Genomic DNA, 22886 nt, shown 5'->3' with positions numbered 1-22886 from the left:
AGGCTTACAATCTAATAAAATCATAGTAAAACAATAAGGAGGGGAAGAGAATGCAAACAGGCACAGGGTAGGGTAAAACTAACAGTATAAAGTCCGCACAACATCAAGTTTTAAAAGCTTTAGGAAAAAGAAAAGTTTTTAGTTGAGCTTTAAAAGCTGCGATTGAACTTGTAGTTCTCAAATGTTCTGGAAGAGCGTTCCAGGCGTAAGGGGCAGCAGAAGAAAATGGACGAAGCCGAGCAAGGGAAGTAGAGGCCCTTGGGCATGCGAGAAACATGGCATCAGACGAGCGAAGAGCATGAGCGGGGCAATAGTGTGAGATGAGAGAGGAGAGATAGGAAGGAGCTAGACCGTGAAAAGCTTTGAAGGTTAACAGAAGAAGTTTATATTGGATTCTGAAGTGAATTGGAAGCCAATGAAGAGATTTCAGAAGCGGAGTAACATGGTCAGAGCGGCGAGCCAAGAAGATGATCTTTGCAGCAGAGTGGTGAACAGAAACCAACGGACTGATGTGAGAAGAAGGAAGGCCAGAGAGAAGAAGGTTGCAGTAGTCCAACCGAGAGATAACCAGTGCATGAACAAGCGTCTTGGCAGAAGAGACAGACAAAAATGATCGAATCCTGGCAATATTATACAGGAAAAAAACGACAAGATTTAGCTACTGCCTCAATATGAGAAATAAACGAGAGCGACGCCACCAAATCGCAGGGGTGGGTGGGAACCGCAAACAAGCCCTGGCAGGGATGTGTGTGTGTGTATGCAGGCTGTATGCTGACCGGCCTACTACAAACAGATCCAACTCTTTTAGTGTTTGATAGAGCTGCATTTCATTTATTCCCACGAGAGTTTTTTGTGGCACCTTAAGAAGTGACTGATACAAAATGGCCTTGATTTGCAGACCTAGCAAGCTGCCTTATTTGGAGTCAGACCATGAATCCATCCAGTGACGGGAATATTATTTACTTTTTATAGCCTGCCTTTTCCTCCAAGGAGTTCAAAGCAAGAAACATGGTTCTTCCTGGCTCAATTTTATCCTCACAAAAACCCTGTGAGGGAAGTCAAGTTGAGAGGTAGTGACTGAACACACGTCACCTTCAGTGAGCTTGGTGGCTGAGTAGGGATTTGAACCCGGGTCAACCCAGGCCCTCATTCTAACTAGCACCCTGACTCCTCAGGTGGCCTCCCATCCAAGGAGCATCTGGGCCCATTTAGCTCCCCATTTTAAACAGGCCGGGTCATGCTAGTATAGATGGTATAAATATGGGCTGGTTTTAGAATGTGTACCTGTCAGTGAATAGCCTCTTCAGTATTGAATGGGGGACTTGGTACTTGAATGAGATCTCTCCTTTTTAAGCTATTGACTAAGATCTAAGAGGGCCTTCTCTGTGGTGGCCCCCCAACTGTGGAACAATCTCCTGGTGCCGACATTGTCATCTTTTCGGTGCCAGGTCAAGACTTTTCTCTTCTCCCAGGCATTTAGCAATATGTAATGGCCATGGGTCTGTTTTTTTGGCTCATCATTTTTAAAGTTGTTGCAGGGATTTTAAATGTATGTGTATTTTGCTTGTTTTTGTGGTTTTTAATCTTTGTATACTGTTTTTAACTGTTTTTATCTTATGTGAACTGCCCAGAGAGCTTCGGCTATGGGGCGGTATACAAATGCAACAAATAAATAAATAAATATCTTTAGCCATGCTCTGCTTTACAACAGAAACGCTTTACGGTTATTTTATGCAAGTTGTATTTTGATGTGACGTTACAAGCATATTTCTAAAAAAAAGGTTTTCCTTTACCAATTACGCAACAACACCAAAACGGAATACCCCTAAAACAATTTTGGATGTCTACTTTGTTTAGAAGTGTTTTTTATCCGTTATACGGCGTCAACAGGCAGCGAAAGTCTCCCAAAGTACTGAACGATACAGACGTAGCTCAAACAAAGTCAAACCGTAACAGACAGACTGTGTGACTTGTGAGCAAGAGAGAAACACATCTGCTGGTCATGTTGAGCACTGGCGGAACCTACGGCTATTGAAGGAGGCAGGTATCTTATACGCTTACAGACACAATTGTGCCTGCTGACAGTGCTGGTCACCATGGGAAGACTGCCTGGGTGTTGCCTCCGGAACGTGAGAGAGAGACAGAGAGCCTTCTCCCCTACCAACCTGCCCGGTCACTGAGGTCATCCGAGGGCCTGCTCCTGGTGGTTCCACCTAGATCCATCCTCCGATTGGAATCCACCAGGGGAAGAGCCTTCAGCGTGGTGGCCCCCCTCCTGTGGAACTCCCTGCCTCTGGAGGTCAGGCAGGCGCCAACCTTGTACTCCTTTCGGAGCCTCCTGAAAACAACTTTATTCCAAGAAGCCTTTCTTTAACATGCAGCCTTGGATTACTGTTATTGCTTCTTTTAAATTTTGTTTTATTCTGTTTTTATTCTGTTTTTATTTTCATTTTACCTTGTACACCGCTCCGAAATTTTTCAATGGGGAACGGTATATAAATATTCTAAATAAATAAATAAATAAATAAATAAATAAACGTCTCTGCTCCGTCTCCCTGCTGCCATGCAGCCGCGCCGGAGTCCGGAGTCCAGTTGGCTGGGCGTTGGCTGCTTTTATGAGACTCATCCGTTTCATTCATTCCCCCCACCCACGCACACCCGCTAGTGTCTACACACAGCCCACAATGCCCTCTGTCCCCATCGATGGAGCTGCCCGTCCCTCGCCCCCCCCACCAAGGTGGTTTCCACAGAGATCCGCCATGGCGCCCAGTAAGGCGCACAACCATGGCCCCAGGGTTGTTTGCTGACAATTCTGTTCAGCGGCCTGGCCCCACCTCTGCAAACAGCACACCCATCCCTTATCGCTGTTGGTCCTGCACTGGCAACTGCTTTAGGGATTTATCGTACCTATTTCCTGCAGGTTGTTCTCGTTGCGTCTAGAGGTGGCCCTCCTTACAGGGCTGGTGGCAGGGGGGTGGGGAGTTTTAGGATTTGTTAGTCAAAGTAAAGAGAGAATTAGGGATCATAGTCTGCTGGTGATTGTGCTCTGTGCTAGTGCTGTGTGGTGTTAAAAAAAAAGCTTTCCTTTGAGCATGTGCAAAGTGCCCTTTCCTCGCCATTAAGTTGGTGGCTGGGAGAGGTTGAAATCCAGGACTTAATTGAGCCAGTGCTCAGGTTCTGAAACGGGTTCTTAGCAATGGGAAGGAATAATGATAGCTAGCTTCTGGGCATATGCAAAGTTCTTTTCCCTTTCACTATCCACGCAACAGGCACTCAGGAGAAAGGCTCCTATTTATGTGAGGCCTGGTGCTTTTCCTCTGGGAAATCAGGAGAGGGCCTTGTAGCAAGGAATTAAATTTAAACTAATCTAGTGGACTTTTCCATCCATCTATATACTTCTAAACTTTTTTCCTGCCAGAAAACAGCCCTGTTTTTCTTTACTCCTGTGGCAACTGCTGTGCCACCAGTGGTGGGAGATACATTCTGCACGTGGACAGAAGCCCTCTATTATTTTCTGGACAAATTCCCAGAGCTCCAACACCTGCCCTACACCACTCTCAGGCCTGCAGTTACTCTTTTGGAAATTGTACCAGGTACCATAATGTGTGTGTGTGTGTGTGTGTGTTGACAAGGGTGTGTGGCCATTCCCCATACACCCTCGTCAACTTTTAAAATAATCACATTTTTCAAAGGCGGCTGCAAAATGCAAGACATTTGAGCAACTCCTTAGCTTTGAGATGGCAATTCAGACAGTGGAGGCTGCTGTCTCCAATATCCGCTCCGGATTTCAGTCAGAACTCTAATGAAGCTATTGAAAGGACAGCGCCAAAGCTATCTAAAAGAGCGTCACTCTCTGGAGAGCTTCTTTAGAGTTCTGACTGAAACCCGGAGCGGATTCACCACCCCACTGACCTCAGAGCCACCTGCCTCCACTGAATCCAGAAATCCTCTTACGCACCCCGCTCTATTCCTTCTGGAGCAGCCCCTCTGCTTCTGTCACCAGGGGTGCCACTTTTTCCTCTTAACCAGCTGGGATCCCGGGCCCTTAATGGCAGTTTGGCCGGCAGACATTCCACAGGTGAAGCGTTTCCCCCTGCCTGGCATGCAGCCAGGCGCTCAGAATGGCTTCAGGTTGATAAAGGTGGCAAGCAGCAGCAAAGCAGAACTGGCAAGCAGAAGATATAACCCAGATGCCTCTGCTAGTTTCCCCATTCACTTTGCTCTAACCACTAGGCCGTTTGAAATGGGATCGAAATCCCTGGAGTTTCCATTGGGCGAAAGACGACGGGGGCTTTCCCACTGCATCCGTGGGGAGAGGCTGGGGAGTGCCGCTAGGTGACCGCAATGAACTCTCTACCTACTGAGATGGGTGGACCAGCACCAACTTCCGGGGTGCTCCACCCCTTTCAAGCCTGTGCTATAAAGGTTTCCTCCAGGCTGCTCCACGTTCCTGCATCCACTCTTGACCAAATTCAACGGCAAGGCTACACGGCAGCACCATGAGTTACGTTCCAGCACCAGGCTACATGCCAACCTACAACCCGGTGAGTGCCCATCTCCCTGGGTTCTTGGATTCGCTACGAAGGCATGCAATTATCCAGCCCCACAGCCACCAAAAACAAAAACCCTGTTTTGGACTTTTAAAATGTAATTGTACTGATTTTTTTCAAACAGGCTTAATTACAAACTTTTTTTGGAGCCGCTACGACAACCTCTAACATCCTTTTAAACTTTGCTTAATTTCACAAAGCCCCGCTTCTACCTGTAGTTATCGCTTTATGTTAATAAGTAACCTCAGTTACTCTCTTCCTAGCAAGGGCTTTGCTGCCGTTCCAGCTTGTCGGATTAAGAGTTCTGTGTAACTCTAAAGCCTGCATCGTCGTGCATTACCTGGAGTTCAACTCCGGGATATTCCACTTCCCCACATTTGTGCATCAATCCCAATATGCTGGCAAACCATGACCTGCCACACCGTTATAAAATTCAGGGTGCGGCGTCTTTCCAGTCATGCAGTGTAGGCGGCTGAGACTTTAGTCAATCCTTAGAGCTAGGCTTGCTCCTCGGCTAGCAGTTCAGTCTGGAATGCGATACTTTCCCCGCTGGGTTTTTACTGAGACTGCAAAATTGTTCTTTATATTACTCTTATGTTCTTTACATTAATCCTATCTATATTAATCTTATGTTCTTTATATTAAATCTATCTATATCCCATCTTTTCTTTCCAAAAACAGCATTCAAGGAGGCTCACAATATAATCCAGATTAAAAACAGCATTTTATTCAAAACGTAGCGTGGCAAGAGGCTAAGACTTCCCTGTTCTCCCAGGCCTTTTAAATCTTTTATGGTGCAGTCCTATGAGTTGTTTAGACAGCAAAGGAAAGTCCACAGCAAGCTAGCTGGGGTGTACCGGCACTTGTAGGACTTTTTTCTGACTAAACATGCATAGGATTGTGGCTTAACAGAATTTGCTTTAACACCAGGCTTTGGGCCATCCTTTTGATCAACAGTTCCATGAGTCAAATCCAAAAATATTAGAATAATAGAATAGTAGAGTTGGAAGAGGCCTCTAAGGCCATCGAGTCCAACCCCCTGCTCAATGCAGGAATTCACCCTAAAGCATCCCTGGCAGAGGGCTGTCCAGCTGCCTCTTGAATGACTCTAGTGTGGGAGAACCCACAACCTCCCTAGGTAACTGGTTCCATTGTCGTACTGCTCTAACAGTCAGGAAGTTTTTCCTGATGTCCAGCCGGAATCTGGCTTCCTGTAACTTGAGCCCATTATTCCGTGTCCTGCACTCTGGGAGGATCGAGAAGAGATCCTGGCCCTCCTCTGTGTGACAACCTTTTAAGTATTTGAAGAGTGCTCTCATGTCTCCCCTCCGTCTTCTCTTCTCCAGGCTAAACCTGCTGAGTTCTTTCAGTCTCTCTTCATAGGGCTTTGTTTCCAGACCCCTGATCATCCTGGTTGCCCTCCTCTGAACCCCCTCCAGTTTGTCTGCGTCCTTCTTGAATTGTGGAGCCCAGAACTGGACGCAATACTCTAGATGAGGCCTAACCAGATCCTGTTGCTCTAATAATCCGGTTGTATCTCTTCCCATTTCTCTCGGTCACCTTTGCAATCTGCCTTAAAGCTTGGCCACCCACGATTAATACTAACTGGTGCAGTCCTGAGATGTTGGACTACCTATCCCATGTTCCCCCCTCCTCTCCCACAGGGTCAACAGTGAAGTGTAGCAGGCCAAAATATGCCCCAGAAACCTTGTCACGAGTAGGGGATTGACCAGCAAGTGAGCGGATGTGTCAAGGAACTTTCCTCGGGGTAGAAAGTCTCAAAACCTGACAGGCTTACTCAACGCAGCAAATTTAGCAAATTTATCAAAAATATATAGTCTTCTCACTAGAAAGCAAGAGCTCCTCTCCCGTGCTGATGGAATGGGGGCTTTGTACCTTGGACAGGTACACAACAGGCTGTGCACCTGTTCGGTTGCTGCCTTGTTCCTCTCCCCACCAAGGAGATCTTGCCAATTACCTGCATTTATTCATCGATCAAAGCTGCCTGCCCTAGTTTCATGCTGCCTGCCCCGCACGGCTGGGCTTACCCAAGCAAGCTGTTTTGCTCCTTCAGAACCTCACTGATCTCAGTCCACGCTGGCCAAAGCGTGGACCAGATCCTGCTCACGCTGGCCTGACCCAGCTGGGGTTGGCAGCCACTGCAATTTCCCCCATCCTTGGTTTTTCCTCCTGTGTACGAAGCAATCCGATAAGGCGAATCGAATGACTAATCTCTTCCGCATCGTACCCTTCCTCCGTTCTAACACTGGGGGAAAAGGGCGGAACTGGTCGGCAGCTTGACCTCCGGCAAGCCGTGTTCCGCCCCAAGCTCTGCTTCATCGTTACATGGATAAATGATTAACAAATGGGTCCTCTACGGATCCCCATTCGACGCTGGAAACTCAGCGACAGCAAGAAGGGCTTGGAGGTGATGGTGGTCACCAGCTTTGTTCCGAATTAAGCGTGCAAAAGTATATTGTTATCGGTTCCACGTAACTTTTTATTTTAAATAGAAGCTATGGTTTTAACTTGCATTTCAATCACTGCAAATATTATTCTGCGACTACTCTAGCTTCTGAGACCCCACTAGATGCTAGCTATCCAACTCCCACATGTGTTTTCTCAGTCAAAGGGGCTAGAAACTTGATTTTTATTTTTATTTTGCAATGAAACGGCAGCCAATGTCAAGTTCCACACCAAAGGATGCCATGGCCACTGGGACCAATAAGACCAACAGATCTATTTGGGCGTGGCACAGTCTCTTTTCTGGTCCGTTTTCACCGCATAAACTTCTGTGCTCCAAGACAAATCCAGGATCTGGATATAGGACCTGGGATTTCCAGAAGTTACTTGTAATACAGCTGAATTTCTGAACAGAGGGGTGATGGACTTTGAGTCTGCCAAGGATTTGTAACTTCTGAACCAGAGTGTCAAATGTATGGAGGTTTTCAGTGATGACTGAAAGCCACTCTGCACATGCTCAGGTGCTCTTCACCTTACCTTTATTACTGGAATTTCTAAAAGCAAACTCATGATTTGAGTACTGATCCATACTGAGCCAAATCTGCACCATCCACACACAAGATGGAGGTGTCAGCAAGCAGCTTGATAAAAGCTATGTTAGGGTGCAATCCTGTCCATGTTTAGACAGGAAAAACACCCTACAACTTCCAGCATTCCAGTAGGAATTTTTATTCTGTCTGAAGATAGATAGGATATGCCCTTAATGGAATTTTTTTTTTGTACTGCCCAAAAGGGAGGGAAGCATTTGTGCACCTCAAGTGCCAAAATCACTTTACAGACCTTGAATATTCTGTGCATTGACTTGGGGATGGGTGGGCGGAGAACTCCATTTGCTGCTCCACTTCAGGGTGTAAAATGTCCTGGCCCAGCCCTGCTGGAAGAAGGCACATCAGGCCGGCAGGCTGGCCGGCAGCTTGCGCTGCAACATTTTGTTGCTGGCTGTACTGGTTCAAATTTATTATAAACTTTGTTGGGAAAGTCCCACAGATATCACCCCTTTTCTTGGGGGGTCATCCGTGAAGTTTGCAACTCTGGCAAATGCATCATATGTATTTTATGGTGTTTGCGTTTGTGTTGTACCCTGCCTCGATCCAGAGGGAGAGGCGGGTAGCAAATAAATAAATAAATAAATAAATTATTATTATTATTATTATTATTATTATTATTATTATTTTATTAATCATGAAAAATGGGGGTTAGTCGCTGTCCTCTTTTTGTAACCCCAAGTCACCCAGAGGGATGCTGCAAACCCTGAGTCCAAGGAAGATGGAGCCTTACCAACATTTCCTCAATACAATTATTATTAGGTTGTTTTAGGATGTTTTTAGGATGTTTTAATAATGCATACTATGTTTCTAATTCAGTTTTATGTATTTTATACTTAATTGTTGTTCCCCGCCTTGATCCAAATGAAGAGGCGGGTAAAAATAATAAATTATTATTATTATTATTATTATTATTATTATTATTATTATTATTGTCGCTGTTGTTGTTATTTTCTTATAGCAGAAGATCTCTGGTCAGTTTACAAAAGATTAAGACATTAAAAACCATATACAAAATTTAAAACCATCAAACCATACAGCAGACAGAATACACAAAGACAACATATATCTAAAAACAACTTTGAGCAATAAGCCAAACTTCAAAACCGATGCGGGATTGGTCGTGTAGGGCAGCCTTGCCCACGGTGCTGCACTCCAGACAATGTACTACACTCCAGGAGACTACAACCCCCCCCCCATTGGCCATGCTGACTGGGAACTTATGGGACATGTAGTCCAGAGGGCACTAGCTCGGGAAAAGCTGGTGGAGGTTTATAAAGGTTTTTTTTGACTTGGTTCCATGTCTTTGTTTTCCCAGCCGCTCCCTTACAATAAGTTTGTCCCCGGCGGACTCCGACCTGGGATGTCCATCTACGTGCAAGGGACGGTACCCCACCACACCAAGAGGTAAAGTGGCCATTATGGGAGGGGTGAGAGGGGTGGGCAGCTTCTGTCCCTTCTCTTGGAGCAGGACTCTGTCTGCTCCGCTTGCCAAAAGCCTAAACTCCGCGCCAAACTTACCGGTAACCTTTTGCACGGATGTCAGTGCATGCACACGTGGCAAAAGCGACCTGCTTACCTCGAATCTCCCAGCTGTGGGCAGGGTCCAAGATTTATGTCGTGTCTCTCACTACTAAACACACACACCACCTTTCTTCGTTCATCTTTACCTTCGGGTATTTCAAGGGCTTGCTCCTCTCGCACGTTTTCGGTCACGTGTCCAAAGCAATGAGGGCTAGGAACTTGCTGCTTCTTTAGATCAAAGGACGCCGGCTTCAGCGTACATTAAGAGGGAGGGGTTTGAATATTTTTCAGCTGGAGGGCAGAATTGCATTTCAGAGAAGTCCTGGGGAAGGGGGGTTCCATGTTCTGGTGGTGAGCAGGGCTGAAGGCAGAAAGGGTGAGCCCCAAAACCAGAACCAGCAGCACATTTTAGTTTAAACCTCTTACTGCCAGTAACTAAGTCCTAAGAGAGGCCTTCAAGAGGCAGCTGGACAGCCATCTGTCAGGGATGCTTTAGGGTGGATTCCTGCCTTGAGCAGGGGGTTGGACTCGATGGCCTTGTAGGCCCCTTCCAGCTCTGCTATTCTATGATTCTATGATTTCAACCTTTTTGGGGGAGGGGGGGACTGCACAAAGCCAGGAAGCCACCAAATGACAGGAGGTGCTCTGGGGAAAAGGGGCGTGGCCATCTGGGAATCCTGAAGCATGGGATTTGAATTTGGATTTTTTTTTCGGGGGGGGGGGGGGATTTGGCCCCTGAGCATCAACACCCTCCCTGCCATAAATGAAGCAGAGGAAAGTGTCAGCTGCACCAGGCTATACATCAAGGGCAGCCCATCCATAAAGGTGATCTAGGTGGTGGCCTAGGGTGCCAGGGTAAGTGGGGGTGCCAAATTGGAGGGGGGGGGAGAAATACAAATTAAGAAACAAATAAAAATTAAAATTTCGTGTCTCTGTTTTATCTAGGGTGACCCTATGAAAAGGAGGACAGGGCTCCTGTATCTTTTAACAGTTGCATAGAAAAGGGTATTTCAGCAAGTGTCATTTGTATATATGGAGAACCTGGTGAAATTCCCTCTTCATCACCACAGTTAAAGCTGCAGGAGCTACACTAGAGTGACCAGATTTAAAAGGGGGCAGGGCACCTGCAGTTTTAACTGCTGTGATGAAGAGGGAATTTCACCAGCTGGTGCAGGCATACAAATGACACCTGCTGAAATTCCCTTTTCAATACAACTGTTAAAGGTACAGGAGCCCTGTCCTCCTTTTCATATGGTCACGACTGGGGAAGGCAATGGCGAACCACCCCGCTATAAAGCCTGCCAAGAAAATGTCAGCGAAAGCTGGCATCCCTCCAAGAGTCAGTAATGACTCAGTGCTTGCACGAGAGGTTCCTTTCCTTCCTTAAATAAATTTGGTTTAACAAACATTAAATGGAAAATAGAGGCAAATTGTTTCCCAGTTTACCAAAAAAGCCCAGCCTAGACTTTCCGTAGGGGTGTGGAGCTGAAGGTGACGATTGCTAGCAGCAGATAGATTGTGTATTGGCTTACTTTTTTTCATTGTCTCGCCTTCCCTGTCTTGCAGATTCCGGGTGAACTTTGCCTGTGGCCCAGAAGATGGAGCGGACATCGCCCTGCACTTCAACCCCCGCTTTGACGGCAAAGACAAGGTCGTCTTGAACACCTTCGAGAGGGGCAAGTGGGGGAGAGAGGAGGTCCATAGCATGCCCCTCCACAAAGGGAAGCAATTCGAGATCATCTTTGTGGTCAATAACGATGGATACCAGGTGGGTTCATGACATGTGTGCATGTGTGTGAGGTCCAATCCGTCAATTAGGTGAGGCGGAGGAGGGCAATTATTATTATTATTATTATTATTATTATTATTATTATTATTATTATTATTATTTCTTCCCCCCTCTCCATTTTGACCAAGGCAGGGAACAACAGTAAATATAAAATACATAATACTGAATTAAGAACATAATATACATTGTTAAAAACGTCCTAAAAACATTCTAAAAACATCCTAAAATTCCACTGGATAGGCCTGCCGGAAAAGATCAGTCTTTATAGCTTTCTTGAATGCTACTAGACTGCCAAGTTATATTAAAAGTTATATTAATTTGCCATTCCACAGTCTGGGAGCAGCAGAAGAGAAGGTCCTCTGGGTAATACCTGTCAGCCTAATTTTGGCAGACTGAAGTAGATTTTTCCCAGAGGACCTGAGTGTGCGGGGTGGATTGTCCGGGAGAAGGCAATGCCGCAGGTAGCCTGGACCCAAACCATGTAGGGCTTTAAAGGTGATAACCAACACTTTATACTTTGCCTGGAAACCAACTGGCAACCAGTGAAGAGATTTTAAAACTAGTGTAATGTGGTCCCCCCTACGTGTACTGGTGACCAGCCTGGCATAGCTCAGGGTTCTTGGAACAAAGGTGAACGCCTTGCAAGAAAAAAAGACGGGCATTCTGGGAGTTGTAGTCCAACACAACTAGAAGGCACTTGCCTTCAGGTTTCTGGTTCTACGATCCCCACAGTATTGATGTTCAAACAGCCTAGATCAGCCTTCCTCAACCTGGGGCGCTCCAGATGTGTTGGACTACAATTCCCAGAATGCCCCAGCCAGCTCTGCTGGCTGGGGCATTCTGGGAGATGCAGTCCAACACATCTGGAGCGCCCCAGGTTGAGGAAGGCTGGCCTAGATGAATCAAAGTCATTTAGATGTTTTTCGAATGTTTTAGGATTTTTAGGATGTTTTTAACAATGTATATTATGTTTTAATTCGGTTTTATGTATTTTATCGCTTATTGTTGTTTCCCGCCTCAATCAAAATGGAGAGGCTGATAATAAATAAATTATTATTATTATTATTATTATTATTATTATTATTATTTAGTAATCAGGAACATACATTTGTGTTCTAGATAGAAATAGGAGCATACAATTTGAAATTCAGCATAGAGTAGACAACAGAGGAAGGGGGACCGTAATGAAAATAAAATAAAATCCACAGAAAAGGGACGGTGCAAGACCATTTACCATAAGTATACATGAGTTTCTATTTTATTGTGATTTATCTTGCAGAAAATAGGAAGGCAATGTATTTATGATTTAAGAATGTCGTTGTAAACAGCCCCAAGAACTTTTGTTACTAGGCAATATCAGAATGTGGGAAATGAAATAAAATTAAACCTGTTGGCTAGTACATGTGGTTTGGATCCAGGTTCACACAGCTGTAGGGACAGGGTGTGATTCTCGGCCTTAGTTTCCCCATCTGTAAAATGGGAATGATTTGGCCTGGCTTCCTGGGGTTGTTACCAGATTGTGGGAAAACAGGAGTGAAGCCCAGCCTGAACCTTGTGGTTAAAGTGGAGCTCCATGAATTGAGATCCAATGACTCCTCTTTGCGTCCTACCAGCTCATGGTGAACAGGAATCCTTTCTGCAACTTCGGGCACAGGATCCCTCCGGAGCGCGTCCAGGTCGTGAGCGCCGACGGAGACCTGGAACTACAGTCTTTGACCCTCATGGGTGGGGCCCCGATGCCAGGCGGGGTGAGTATCCTATCCTGGCAAGGGTTCAAAGGGCTCTGGGATGAGGTTGCCCTAAAATGCTGCCCCTCAAAATGGAGGGCAGGTGTCACCAAAAAAGAGGGCACAAATTTAGCGTAATATTTGCATGCGTTAATTTATATGTCTAGATGCAAATTTAGAGGTGATGGTTTTCACTTAAATAGAAAGACATTTGATCTCACTGTAGTGAGGGAGACACATATGACTGGTGTACCTGCCTGCTCAGGTACTTTAAACTTGACCTGGACAGGGCAGCTTTTCAATAGATGCTGAGCCTTTGCAGTGGAGGATGGTGCCTCCGATGTCAGTGGGGTGGTGAATCCCTTCAAACAGAGGACACCTTCAAATAGAAGATGGCCCTCTGTAAAATAGGGCCTATGGGCTAAGCCCACCCGCTGATGTCATCTTCTGCTTCTCTTCCTGGCTTAGGGCATGCCACCACAATCTTTTCCGCAGATGGGGATGCCGGTGAGTACCGCAAAGAGAACACTTTTGGTGCTGTGCAGCATTTGGATCATGTGGGGAAGCAACCTTTGTGTCCCTGCTTGGCTGTGAAGCTCACTGGGTTTTCTGGGGCCAAATGACGGACTCTCAAATACTAAAGTACATTTTTATTTATTGATTGATTTTGTGTTCAGAGGAGGGCAACCAGGATGATCAAGGGTCTGGAAACAAAGCCCTATGAAGAGAGACTGAAAGAACTGGGCATGTTTAGCCTGGAGAAGAGAAAATTGAGGGGAGACATGAGAGCACTCTTCAAATACTTGAGAGATTGTCACACAGAGGAGGGCCAGGATCTCTTCTCGATCCTCCCAGAGTGCAGGACACGGAATAACGGGCTCAAGTGACAGGAAGCCAGGTTCCAGCTGGACATCAGGAAAAACTTCCTGTTAGAGCAATATGACAATGGAATCAGTTACCTAGGGAGGTTGTGGGCTCTCCCACACTCAAGGCCTTCAAGAGGCAGCTGGACTACCCTCTGTCAGGGATGCTTTAGGGTGGATTCCTGCATTGAGCAGGGGGTTGGACTCGATGGCCTTATAGGCCCCTTCCAACTCTGCTATTCTATGACTCTATGATTCTATGAAAGACAGCAGTGATCTGGGTCTGTCGTGCTCTACCCCAGTGCAAATGCGGCAAGGCTGGAACCATGGGTCGGAATGTTCGGGCACCACCCAAGGGCCCAAGAAGACTAACAAGAGAGCCCTGGGTTCATTCCTCCTCTTCATCTTTGCAACCTGCTTGTTCACCTCCCTCTTGCTCTGGCCCAGATCCACAGAGGAGTGGGAGATGCCGCAGCCTCCCTGCTCCCTGGCTCTGTGCCTGTCAGGCTGGTGAGTGGCAGCTATGATGAGAAAGAGGAGGAAGAGGACGAGAAAGAGCAGCCAGTGACGATGGTGGTGAGAAGGTACACTCAGTGAGGGAGGGGGCCCAAGGTCCCCCACCCCACACCTGGAGCTGGCACTGCTTGTGAGATATCACCAGGTGTTCTGCTTGCACTTCTAAGCATGTGTCGTCACTCATAAGGGGTTGGACTCGATGGCCTTATAGGCCCCTTCCAACTCTTTTGTAACTGATCAAGAGGGCAAGGCTCCTGCAGCTTTAACTGTTGTGATGAAGAGGAGATTTCACCAGGTGCTGCATGCATACAAATGACACCTGCTGAAATTCCTTTTTCTATACAACTGTTAGATGCAGAAGCCCCGTCCTCCTTTCCATAGGCTCATCCTAGATTAAACCAGGAGTGGGGGCGGGCATGAAAGGGTATGGATCCGCCTTCCCCTTGCAGGCATCCCTCAGGTGTGATGGACTAGAACCAGTGGAGGCTGGTAGCTCTGAGTTCAGTGGGGTGGTGAATCCACTCCGAGTTCCAGTCAGTACCTGTCAGAACTCTAAAGGACCTATCCAAGATATGGAACCTTCTGCACCTTGGATAGCTTTTTTAGAGTTCTGACAGGTTGTAACGGAAACCTGGAGCGGATTTACTGCCCCACTGACCTCAGAGCCACCAGCCTCCACTGACTACAATTCCCATAATCTATGCAAGTCGTAGTCCAACACACCTGGAGGACGTCCTCTGGGAGAAGTCTTGTGTAATTCTTTCCAGCAAACTAAATTGCTTAGAACGGAGTGTGCTTTATTTATTCTGGGGCGAATCAATAGCTTGAGAGAAACATCAATCGCTTCCTTCCTGAACTCAGCTCTTGCGGCAGGAACAGGAGCATTCGGTACCCGCCTTATGATATATCCTTTTTAGGGCATGATGCCGGATTTTGGGTACGGACCTTCCAACCTTCCTGTAAGTACACGGAATGAGTAAGGTGGTGGGAAGGAAAGGATCTAAGTGTTCCTATCCTCCCACAACATGCATAGTTGCTTAAAAGGGAAAGGAAAGGAACCTCTCATGCAAGCACTGAGTCATTACTGACTCTTGGAGGGACACCAGATTTTGCTGACGTTTTCTTGGCAGGCCTTATAGCGGGGTGGTTTGCCGTTGCCTTCCCCGGCCGTTATTACCTTTCCCCCAGCTAACTGGGGACTCATTTTACCGACCTCGGGAGGATGGAAGGCTGAGTCGACCTGAGCCGGCTGCCTGAAACCAGCTTCCGCTGGGATCGAACTCAGACCGTGGGGAGAGTTTCAGCTGCAGAAACTGCTGCTTTACCGCTCTGCACCACACGAGGCTCTAGTTGCTTAAAGGGGGGATATAATTCACCCAGCATTGAAATGCAGCCGCTTCTGGGGCAAAGCAGCCGTTGTAGACAAAGCCAGGCTGTGTCTAGATCCAGTTCTAGCTAATTTGTATAAAACTGTGACCCTTAAAGGTCAGTACTGCGCCCCTCTGTGGTCTGCGCCCTAGGCAGCTGCCTGGTTGGCCTAATGGTAGTGCCGGCCCTGCTCCCACGGCAGCCATTTTGTGATGGTGCCAGGGCGATTTTATCAAATTGCCAAATGTGTCTGTCCCTGATCAAAGAGTTTGACCCCTTCTGCCAGCAAGCGTAATTGTTATACAGGGGTATGACTTACCCGGTGGCGAGATGCAGCTGCTTCTGGGGCAGAGCAGCCGTTGTAGACAAAGCCAAGGTGTATCTGGGTTCCCTTTCAGCCTCTGTGGCAGGAGTGGAACCAGGCCTTTCTCACCTCACAATATGTCCTTTCTAGGGTATTCCGAATTATGGCTACGGACCTACAAACCTCCCAGTAAGTATCTTGGAATAAATAATAGGGGATGGGAGGAGGAGGAGGAAAGGGCTAAACATCCCACTCTACCCTACCCCAAAGAAAGCTTGCTTAAACTGCAATCCTATGCATGTTTAGACAGAAAAAGTCCTACAACTCCCATCATTCTCTAGCCAGCTTTGGACGGATCCTTTGCCTTTGTCCTGAAAAAAGCACTGAACCATTAGGAACTACAGATTTTATTTATTTGGAGTATATTTATGCCGCTCCTCAGCTCAAAAGGATCCTAGACTGGCTTTCATGTAATTGGTTAAATATGACAGTCCCTGTCCGCATACGTACGGTCTTAAAAAGTCACGACACACAAGGAAAACAGAGCGAGGAGGGAAGAGGACAAAAACTTCTTTTCCAGCAGGGCTGGTGGAATGCCCCTGCTCCCCCTCTCCTCTACTGCAGTACAGCAAGCTGGCTATCCTGACTCAACTATAATGGGGAGGGGTGGGGTGGGGTGGGGTGGGTCCTTTCCACTGGTGTGCTTGTGCCAGTTCCTGACCTCTTCGGGTTTCTTTCCCACACAGGTGATGACAGCTCCGACTTCCTACCACCCGGTAAGTGGAGGATAGGACTTGCTTGCATAGGTTCTCATCCGTTGCTGTAGTTCAGGGGCTTTGAACCGCAACCTGAGGGGCAAATTCTACTTCAGAGAAGCCCTTGGGGGCCGCATGGCAGTGAGGGCAAAGAGGAAAGACCCACCCACCTAGTGTATTTTAGACTGAAAACTCTCACTGCCAGGAACTAAAAGCTTTAGGAGAGGCGGCCGACCTTTGAGAATGGGGGCAAAAACTGCACAAGAACTGGGAAGCCGTCCGATGATTGGTGGTTGAGAGAAAGGGGCGGGTTAGGAAAAAGGGGCAGGGCCGCCACCCAATGATTGGTGGTTGAGAGAAAGGGGCAGGTTAGGAAAAAGGGGTGGGGCCTCTGGGAACCGCTCGAGGGCCTGAGTTCTGCACCTCAGTTGTAATTTAACCTTGGATTGTGGAGAGGGAGTGTTGGATTGGGGTGACGCAGCTATTCCCACAATTGAAAGAAACTGGGAAACTGCTGTGTGTGTGTGTGTGTGTGTGTGTGTGTGTGTGTGTGTGTGTGTTCCATGTCAACAGTCTGAAGGAGAAAAGTATATGGTTTGACTGAATTTATCATTCCCGTTCTCCTGCTTCCGAGCATAATAGATATATAAAATCTGTTTCAGCAAGTACCCTACGTGGGAAATCTTCCCGGAGGCCTGGGTTCAAAGAGGACCATCATCTTGAGAGGATTCATCCCACAAGATGCTAAAAAGTACTCACCATTTTCCTATTTGATATCTTTCATGAATATGTGACAGTTGTTTCTGCCAGACTGCAGCACAGGGAGGGGCAAAGGGGGGCAATTATTTTGCTTTAACCATTGGATACCTCTCTCTTTCTGAAGCAGTGAGACTCCCCCCACCCCACAACCAGCTTTTCCTTCGAGTCGTAGATCCCAGTTGCTCCTTAACCTAGCTGTGGCAGCAAATTAGGAGCCAGGGGTTACGAGTTCGAGTTTTAACCAGATGGATCCCAGGGCAATTTCATTATTTATTAACCAAATTGATTAAACGCCTCATAAAATACGTTTTACAACTTAAAGTAATAAAAAGTACTGCAACAATAATACAAATAAAATCGCCATAAAATCAAGAACATAAAATGAATAAACATGCCATCACAGCATAAATTATAACGGCAGGTATAGAAGGTAAAATCATGATACAATTTTTAAAAAAAGTAATTAGGGTGCAATCCTGTGGGTGTTTAGGCAGAAAAACTCCTAAACTCCCAGCATGCCACAGCTGTGGGAGTTGTAGGCCTTTTCTTCTCTCTGCCAAAGCATCCATAGGATTTCACCCTAAAAGACTCCAGCCATGTCAACTTAGGAAAACAGGGAAAGACCTAAGAAAACAAGAAAGTCTTAGCCTCTTCTTGCTATCTTTTATTTATTTATTACATTTGTATACCGCCCCATGGCCGAAGCTCTCTGGGTGGTTTACATAGGATAAAAACACTTAGAAACAATATACAAAAACTTAAAAACACAAAAACATACAATTTAAAGCCACAAAAACAAACCCAGGCTAATTACATATTGCTAAATGCCTGGGAGAAGAGAAAAGTCTTGACCTGGCGCCAAAAAGATAACAATGTCCACACCAGGTGGGCCTTGTCAGGGAGATCGTTCCACAATTGGGGGGCCACCCCAGAAAAGGCCCTCTCTCTTATTGCCGTCCTCCGAGCTTCCCTCGGAGTAGGCACTCGGAGGACGACCTTGGATGTTGAGCGCAGTGTACGGGTAGGTTCATGTCGGGAGAGGTGTTCCGTCAGGTATTATGGTCCCAAGCCGTGGAAGGCTTTATAGGTCAAAACCAGCACCTTGAATTGGGCTCGGAAACATACAGGCAGCTAATGCAAGCCGGCCAGAGTGGGTCTTATATGCTCGAACCTTCTGGTCTCTGTTATCACTCTGGCTGCTGCGACAATGTAGTTGTCAGAGGAAATGTCATCCAAGGAAGTTGTGGTGCATTGGGTTCAAGACATACAACTGAAAGTATGGTTTCACACAGCCCAACATTTTCATATGGAAGATGGTGTGTTGGTGAGAGCCACTAGCGTAGGTAGCTTTAAGAAGTGATTAGAACCATTTATTATTTCCTCCAAGATGGCATATATATGACCTTATTTATTTACTATATTTCTGTGCCGCTCAATATCTAAAAAAAAGATTCCAGAGCGGTGAACATAGGTGTACTCTCACAACAACCCTGTGAGGTAGGCTGAGAGTCAGTGACTGGCTGAAAGTCACCCATCGTAAAATCCAGGCAGGCTTGTATGGGAGAAGGTGGTGTTTTCAGGTAGCCCAGTCCCAAGCCGTATGATTTGTGCCTGGAAATAGACTGGCAGCCAGTGAAGCTGTTGTAGCAAGGGAGTCACACATGTTCCCTGTAACTGGCTCTGATCAACAGTCAGGCTTGCGGCCTTTTGGACCAGCTGAAGTTTCCAAACAGTCTTCAAAGGCAGCCCCATGTAGCACATGCTGCAGTAGTCCAGATGGGTGTAACTAAAGCACGTGTGACTCCTGCTGAGGCTGTCTTTTTCCTCTACCAGATTCCACATCAACTTTAAAGCCGGCCCCCAAGATATCATCCTGCATATTAACCCCCGCATGGACGAGCGGGCCGTGGTGCGGAACAGCTACCTGAATGGCCGCTGGGGTCCGGAGGAGCGAGAGCTGACTTTTAACCCCTTTCAGCGTGGACAGTACTTTGACGTGAGTACTGAGTTCGATTCCATGCACTGGGAAGAGGGGAATAGTCTTTGGTGCTGCCCTCTATGGGAAAGGATTGGTACTGCCTCTCTGGAAAGCCATCAAAATCCAGTTTCTGATGCCAGAATAATAATGTTTGGAAGATGTTTGTGTCAATGAGCATATTCCGGCATGAGTTTATGTCATGACTGCATTGAATTAAGTATGGACGTTTTTTATTGTGGACACAGAATTCAGCTCCCTGATAGTCTCAAACCCGGACTGGATTCACCACCCCACTGACGTCAGAGGCACTAGCCTCCACTGACAATACTATAGTAAAACAGAATATAACCTAAGTAGCAACCAAGATGTCTCTTGACAAGACAGTGAAGACAACCAAGTTAACAAATGGGATATGTCTGGACTAAGCTCCATTATCACCACTTGATAGTTCATATTTACCCTCCACTAGGGATAGATGGCAGTTATCCTAATCTCTGTTTAGATCTGCCTTTTGTTTTAGAAAACATTCACCTCCTGATAACTTTTTAAGGTTTGCTTTCACCACTTGAGCCCAGAGGAAGCGTTCTGTGTAACGCACAACCTCGCACCCTTCCGTGTGCGTGTTAGTTGACCCAATTTAGAAAGGAATTGCCTCATTTTCTCCAAGTACCATAAAGTCTGCCACATAATTACCCTATTTCTTCGATTCTAAGACGCACTTTTCCCCCTATATAAACATCTCTAAAAATGGGGTGTGTCTTAGAATCGTGGGTGTGCCTTAGGGTGTTTTTTTCTGTTAGTGGTACTGAAATTAGTGTGCGTTTTACAATCGATGGCGTCTTACAATCGAAGAAATACGGTAAAACTTCCTGACTGTTAGAGCAGTACGACAATGGAACCAGTGACCTAGGGAGGTTGTGGGCTCTCCCGCACTAGAGGCCTTCAAGAGGCAGCTGGACAAGCATCTGTCAGGGATGCTTTAGGGTGGATTCCTGCATTGAGCAGGGGGTTGGACTCGATGGCCTTGTAGGCCCCTTCCAACTCTGCTATTCTATGATTCTATGGTATAACTATGGGAAAACAGCAAGAGAAGCCGTTTTATTCTACAGCGGAAGCAAGATTGTGAATCTGAGTTTGCCGCCGCCCTGCAGCGGCTTGGCTTTGGATGTTAGAAACATTGATTCTTCCCTTTTGCTAGGAAACGTTTAGTTCTATGGGAGAGGCTGGGAATCTAAGAGAATTCTCAGCAAACCACAATTCCCAGGATTCCTTGGGGGGAACGCCAGGACTGGTATAAGTTGTGGGGGCAGCGATCAATGGCCCTAGAAGACTAATGTCTACAATCTCTCTTCCCTCTAAACAGCTTTCTATCCGCTGTGGCAACCAGCGCTTCAAGGTTTTTGCCAACGACCAACATCTCTTCGATTTCAATCATCGTTTCCAGAACTTCCAGCAAATCAACATGCTTGAGATTGCTGGGGACGTGGTTCTCTCATACATCCAGTACTGAGCTGGTGGGGAGTGGGAGGCGCTCTCTCTCACACACACACACACACCCCTCTCTCTCTCCTGGCTTTGGGACCTGGCCTTGACTTGAGAATGAAATGAAATTCTAAATGACAGCTTGAATAAAGCATTTCCTTTCAAAGAATGCTGCAGGCTTGCTTCTCTGTACAACTAAGAAGAGATCTCGGTTTCTTGGGTGCTTTGGACTCCAAATCCCATCATCCCTGACTTTTGGCCAGGGTGGAGCGGAGATGTAGTCTGAAATATTTGGAGGGCATCTGGTTAGGCAAAGCTGAGCCGGTTTTCCCAAACCAAATGTTTACTGCTCAATCCACGGGACATTGCAACACTTACAAACTTAACATTTTACAACACTATTATACAACCCCAAAAGTTACACATAAAAGTTACACAAAACAAGACAACTGTGAAATACATAGCAATCCTCAACTGAAGTTATGGTAAGGTGGATGAACGACAAACAAACAGAAACCTTTAATGTCCTGTCAATCACACTGCGTTCATATCTCTGAATCTTTATAACACTTCACAGCGATAGTATCCAAAAACTTTGTTCTACCTCTAGGAGCCTTCACCGCAAAGAGCACAACTTTCTCTACCACGTATGGGTTGGTTGAATGTAATAAATACCTTCATTTCCCCTTAAAACCCCTATATTTCACTTTCTTTAAAAGAGGCTCTAAAAAACCTTTTCTTAGGTGTCTATATAGTGGACCATCACATCCATATACATAATATACCATAATGTCCCTTCTAGAACTGGATCTCCACAAACACAACCTGTCTTGATAGGTTTCCCAAAACAAAGAGTACAATTTCAAGGTGGGGGTCCTAAATTCAGGGGTTGGCTGCCCTCTGCTTGGTTTGTGAGGTTTTGCTATTCACACTGCCCCCCCCCCCCCCACACACACACACCATTGACGCTCATCAGGCTCTGGGGCAGTGGTGGCTGGTGGCTCCAATGTCAGTGAGGCTATGAATCCGCTCTGGGTTTCATTCTGAATCAGAGAACTCTAAAGGAGCTATCCAAGGTGCAGAGGACCCTGGATAGTTCCTTTAGAGTTCTGACTGGTTTTGACTGAAACCCAGGGCGGATTCACTGCCCCACTGACATAGAATCATAGAATAGCAGAGTTGGAAGGGGCCTACAAGGCCATTGAGTCCAACCCCCTGCTCAATGCAGGAATCCACCCTAAAGCATCCCTAACAGAGGGTTGCCCAGCTGCCTCTTGAAGGCCTCTAGTGTGGGAGAGCCCACCACTTCCCTACGTAACTGATTCCATTGCTGTACTGCTCTAACAGTCAGGAAGTTTTTCCTGATGTCCAGCTGGAATCTGGCTTCCTGTCACTTGAGCCGTTATTCCTCTATCTACCTTAAAATAAAGCCCATTTTCTACAGTGGACAGGGAAGTCCAGATAACTGCATCATAGTAAATAGTACCGTTCCTTAGGTGAGCCTTCCCCAACCTGATGCCCTCCAGTTGTGTTGGACTACAACTCCTATCATGCTGGCTGAGGATGATGGGAGTGGTAGTCCAACACACCTGGAGGGCGCAAGTTGGATCGCGGCTGCCCCCTAAGCGCTTTCCCTTCATCTTGTCAGGAAATCAAACTTGGGAAGGTATTTGTTTCTCAAAAGATGAGGAAGAGCTGGGCAGATATGAGCCATTGAGGTTGGCAAATAACAGCCACTGAGTTCAAAGCAGAGATGAAACCTGACCTCCTGGCACGCCAGCTCATGCTTTTTGACCCCCTATTGCACCAGCGCTTGAGAGCATTCGTGTATTGCCTGAAGTGGCTGATGCAGAATCGACAGGGGAAAGCTACGCCTTAAAAATCCATATGCTAAACTGAACCCTGAGGTCATCCGAGGGCCTGCTCCTGGTGGTTCCACCTAGATCCATCCTCCGATTGGAATCCACCAGGGGAAGAGCCTTCAGCGTGGTGGCCCCCCTCCTGTGGAACTCCCTGCCTCTGGAGGTCAGGCAGGCTCCGACCTTAAACTCCTTTCAGCGCCTCCTGAAAACATCTTTATTCCAAGAAGCCTTTCTCTAACATGCAGCCTTGGATTTCTGATTTTTGCTTCTTTTTCAATTTTGTTTTAACTGTTTTATTCTGTTTTTATTTTCATTTTACCTTGTACACCACTCCGAAATTT

The 22886-nt window shown here is 46.6% G+C and overlaps 1 protein-coding gene across 1 annotated transcript; it reads left to right on the top strand.

Annotated features, from left to right (window-relative positions):
• Positions 1–4476: 4476 nt before the first annotated feature.
• LOC134407939 (galectin-4-like) lies at positions 4477–20721 on the top strand. The gene is made up of 11 exons (XM_063139949.1): positions 4477–4544; positions 8937–9025; positions 10709–10910; positions 12545–12679; positions 13127–13165; positions 14955–14996; positions 15860–15898; positions 16456–16485; positions 17127–17215; positions 19057–19219; positions 20565–20721. The coding sequence occupies exons 1-11, from the start codon at positions 4500–4502 to the stop codon at positions 20709–20711; spliced, it is 1020 nt and encodes a 339-aa protein (XP_062996019.1). The 5' UTR covers positions 4477–4499; the 3' UTR covers positions 20712–20721.
• Positions 20722–22886: the final 2165 nt, after the last annotated feature.

Source organism: Elgaria multicarinata, chromosome 13, assembly GCF_023053635.1.
Source record: "Elgaria multicarinata webbii isolate HBS135686 ecotype San Diego chromosome 13, rElgMul1.1.pri, whole genome shotgun sequence".
Classification (NCBI taxonomy): Eukaryota; Metazoa; Chordata; class Lepidosauria; order Squamata; family Anguidae; genus Elgaria; species Elgaria multicarinata.
Note: the sequence above shows the minus strand (reverse complement) of the source record. Positions and strands in the feature narration are given on the sequence as shown.

Bases quoted from the DNA above. Each gene is read 5' to 3' on its own strand.
- LOC134407939 (XM_063139949.1), top strand. From the start codon at position 4,500: ATGAGTTACGTTCCAGCACCAGGCTACATGCCAACCTACAACCCG. The intron at 17,216-19,056 runs GTACTCACCATT...TTCCTCTACCAG, and splicing joins ATCCCACAAGATGCTAAAAA to ATTCCACATCAACTTTAAAG. The intron at 19,220-20,564 runs GTGAGTACTGAG...CCCTCTAAACAG, and splicing joins AGCGTGGACAGTACTTTGAC to CTTTCTATCCGCTGTGGCAA.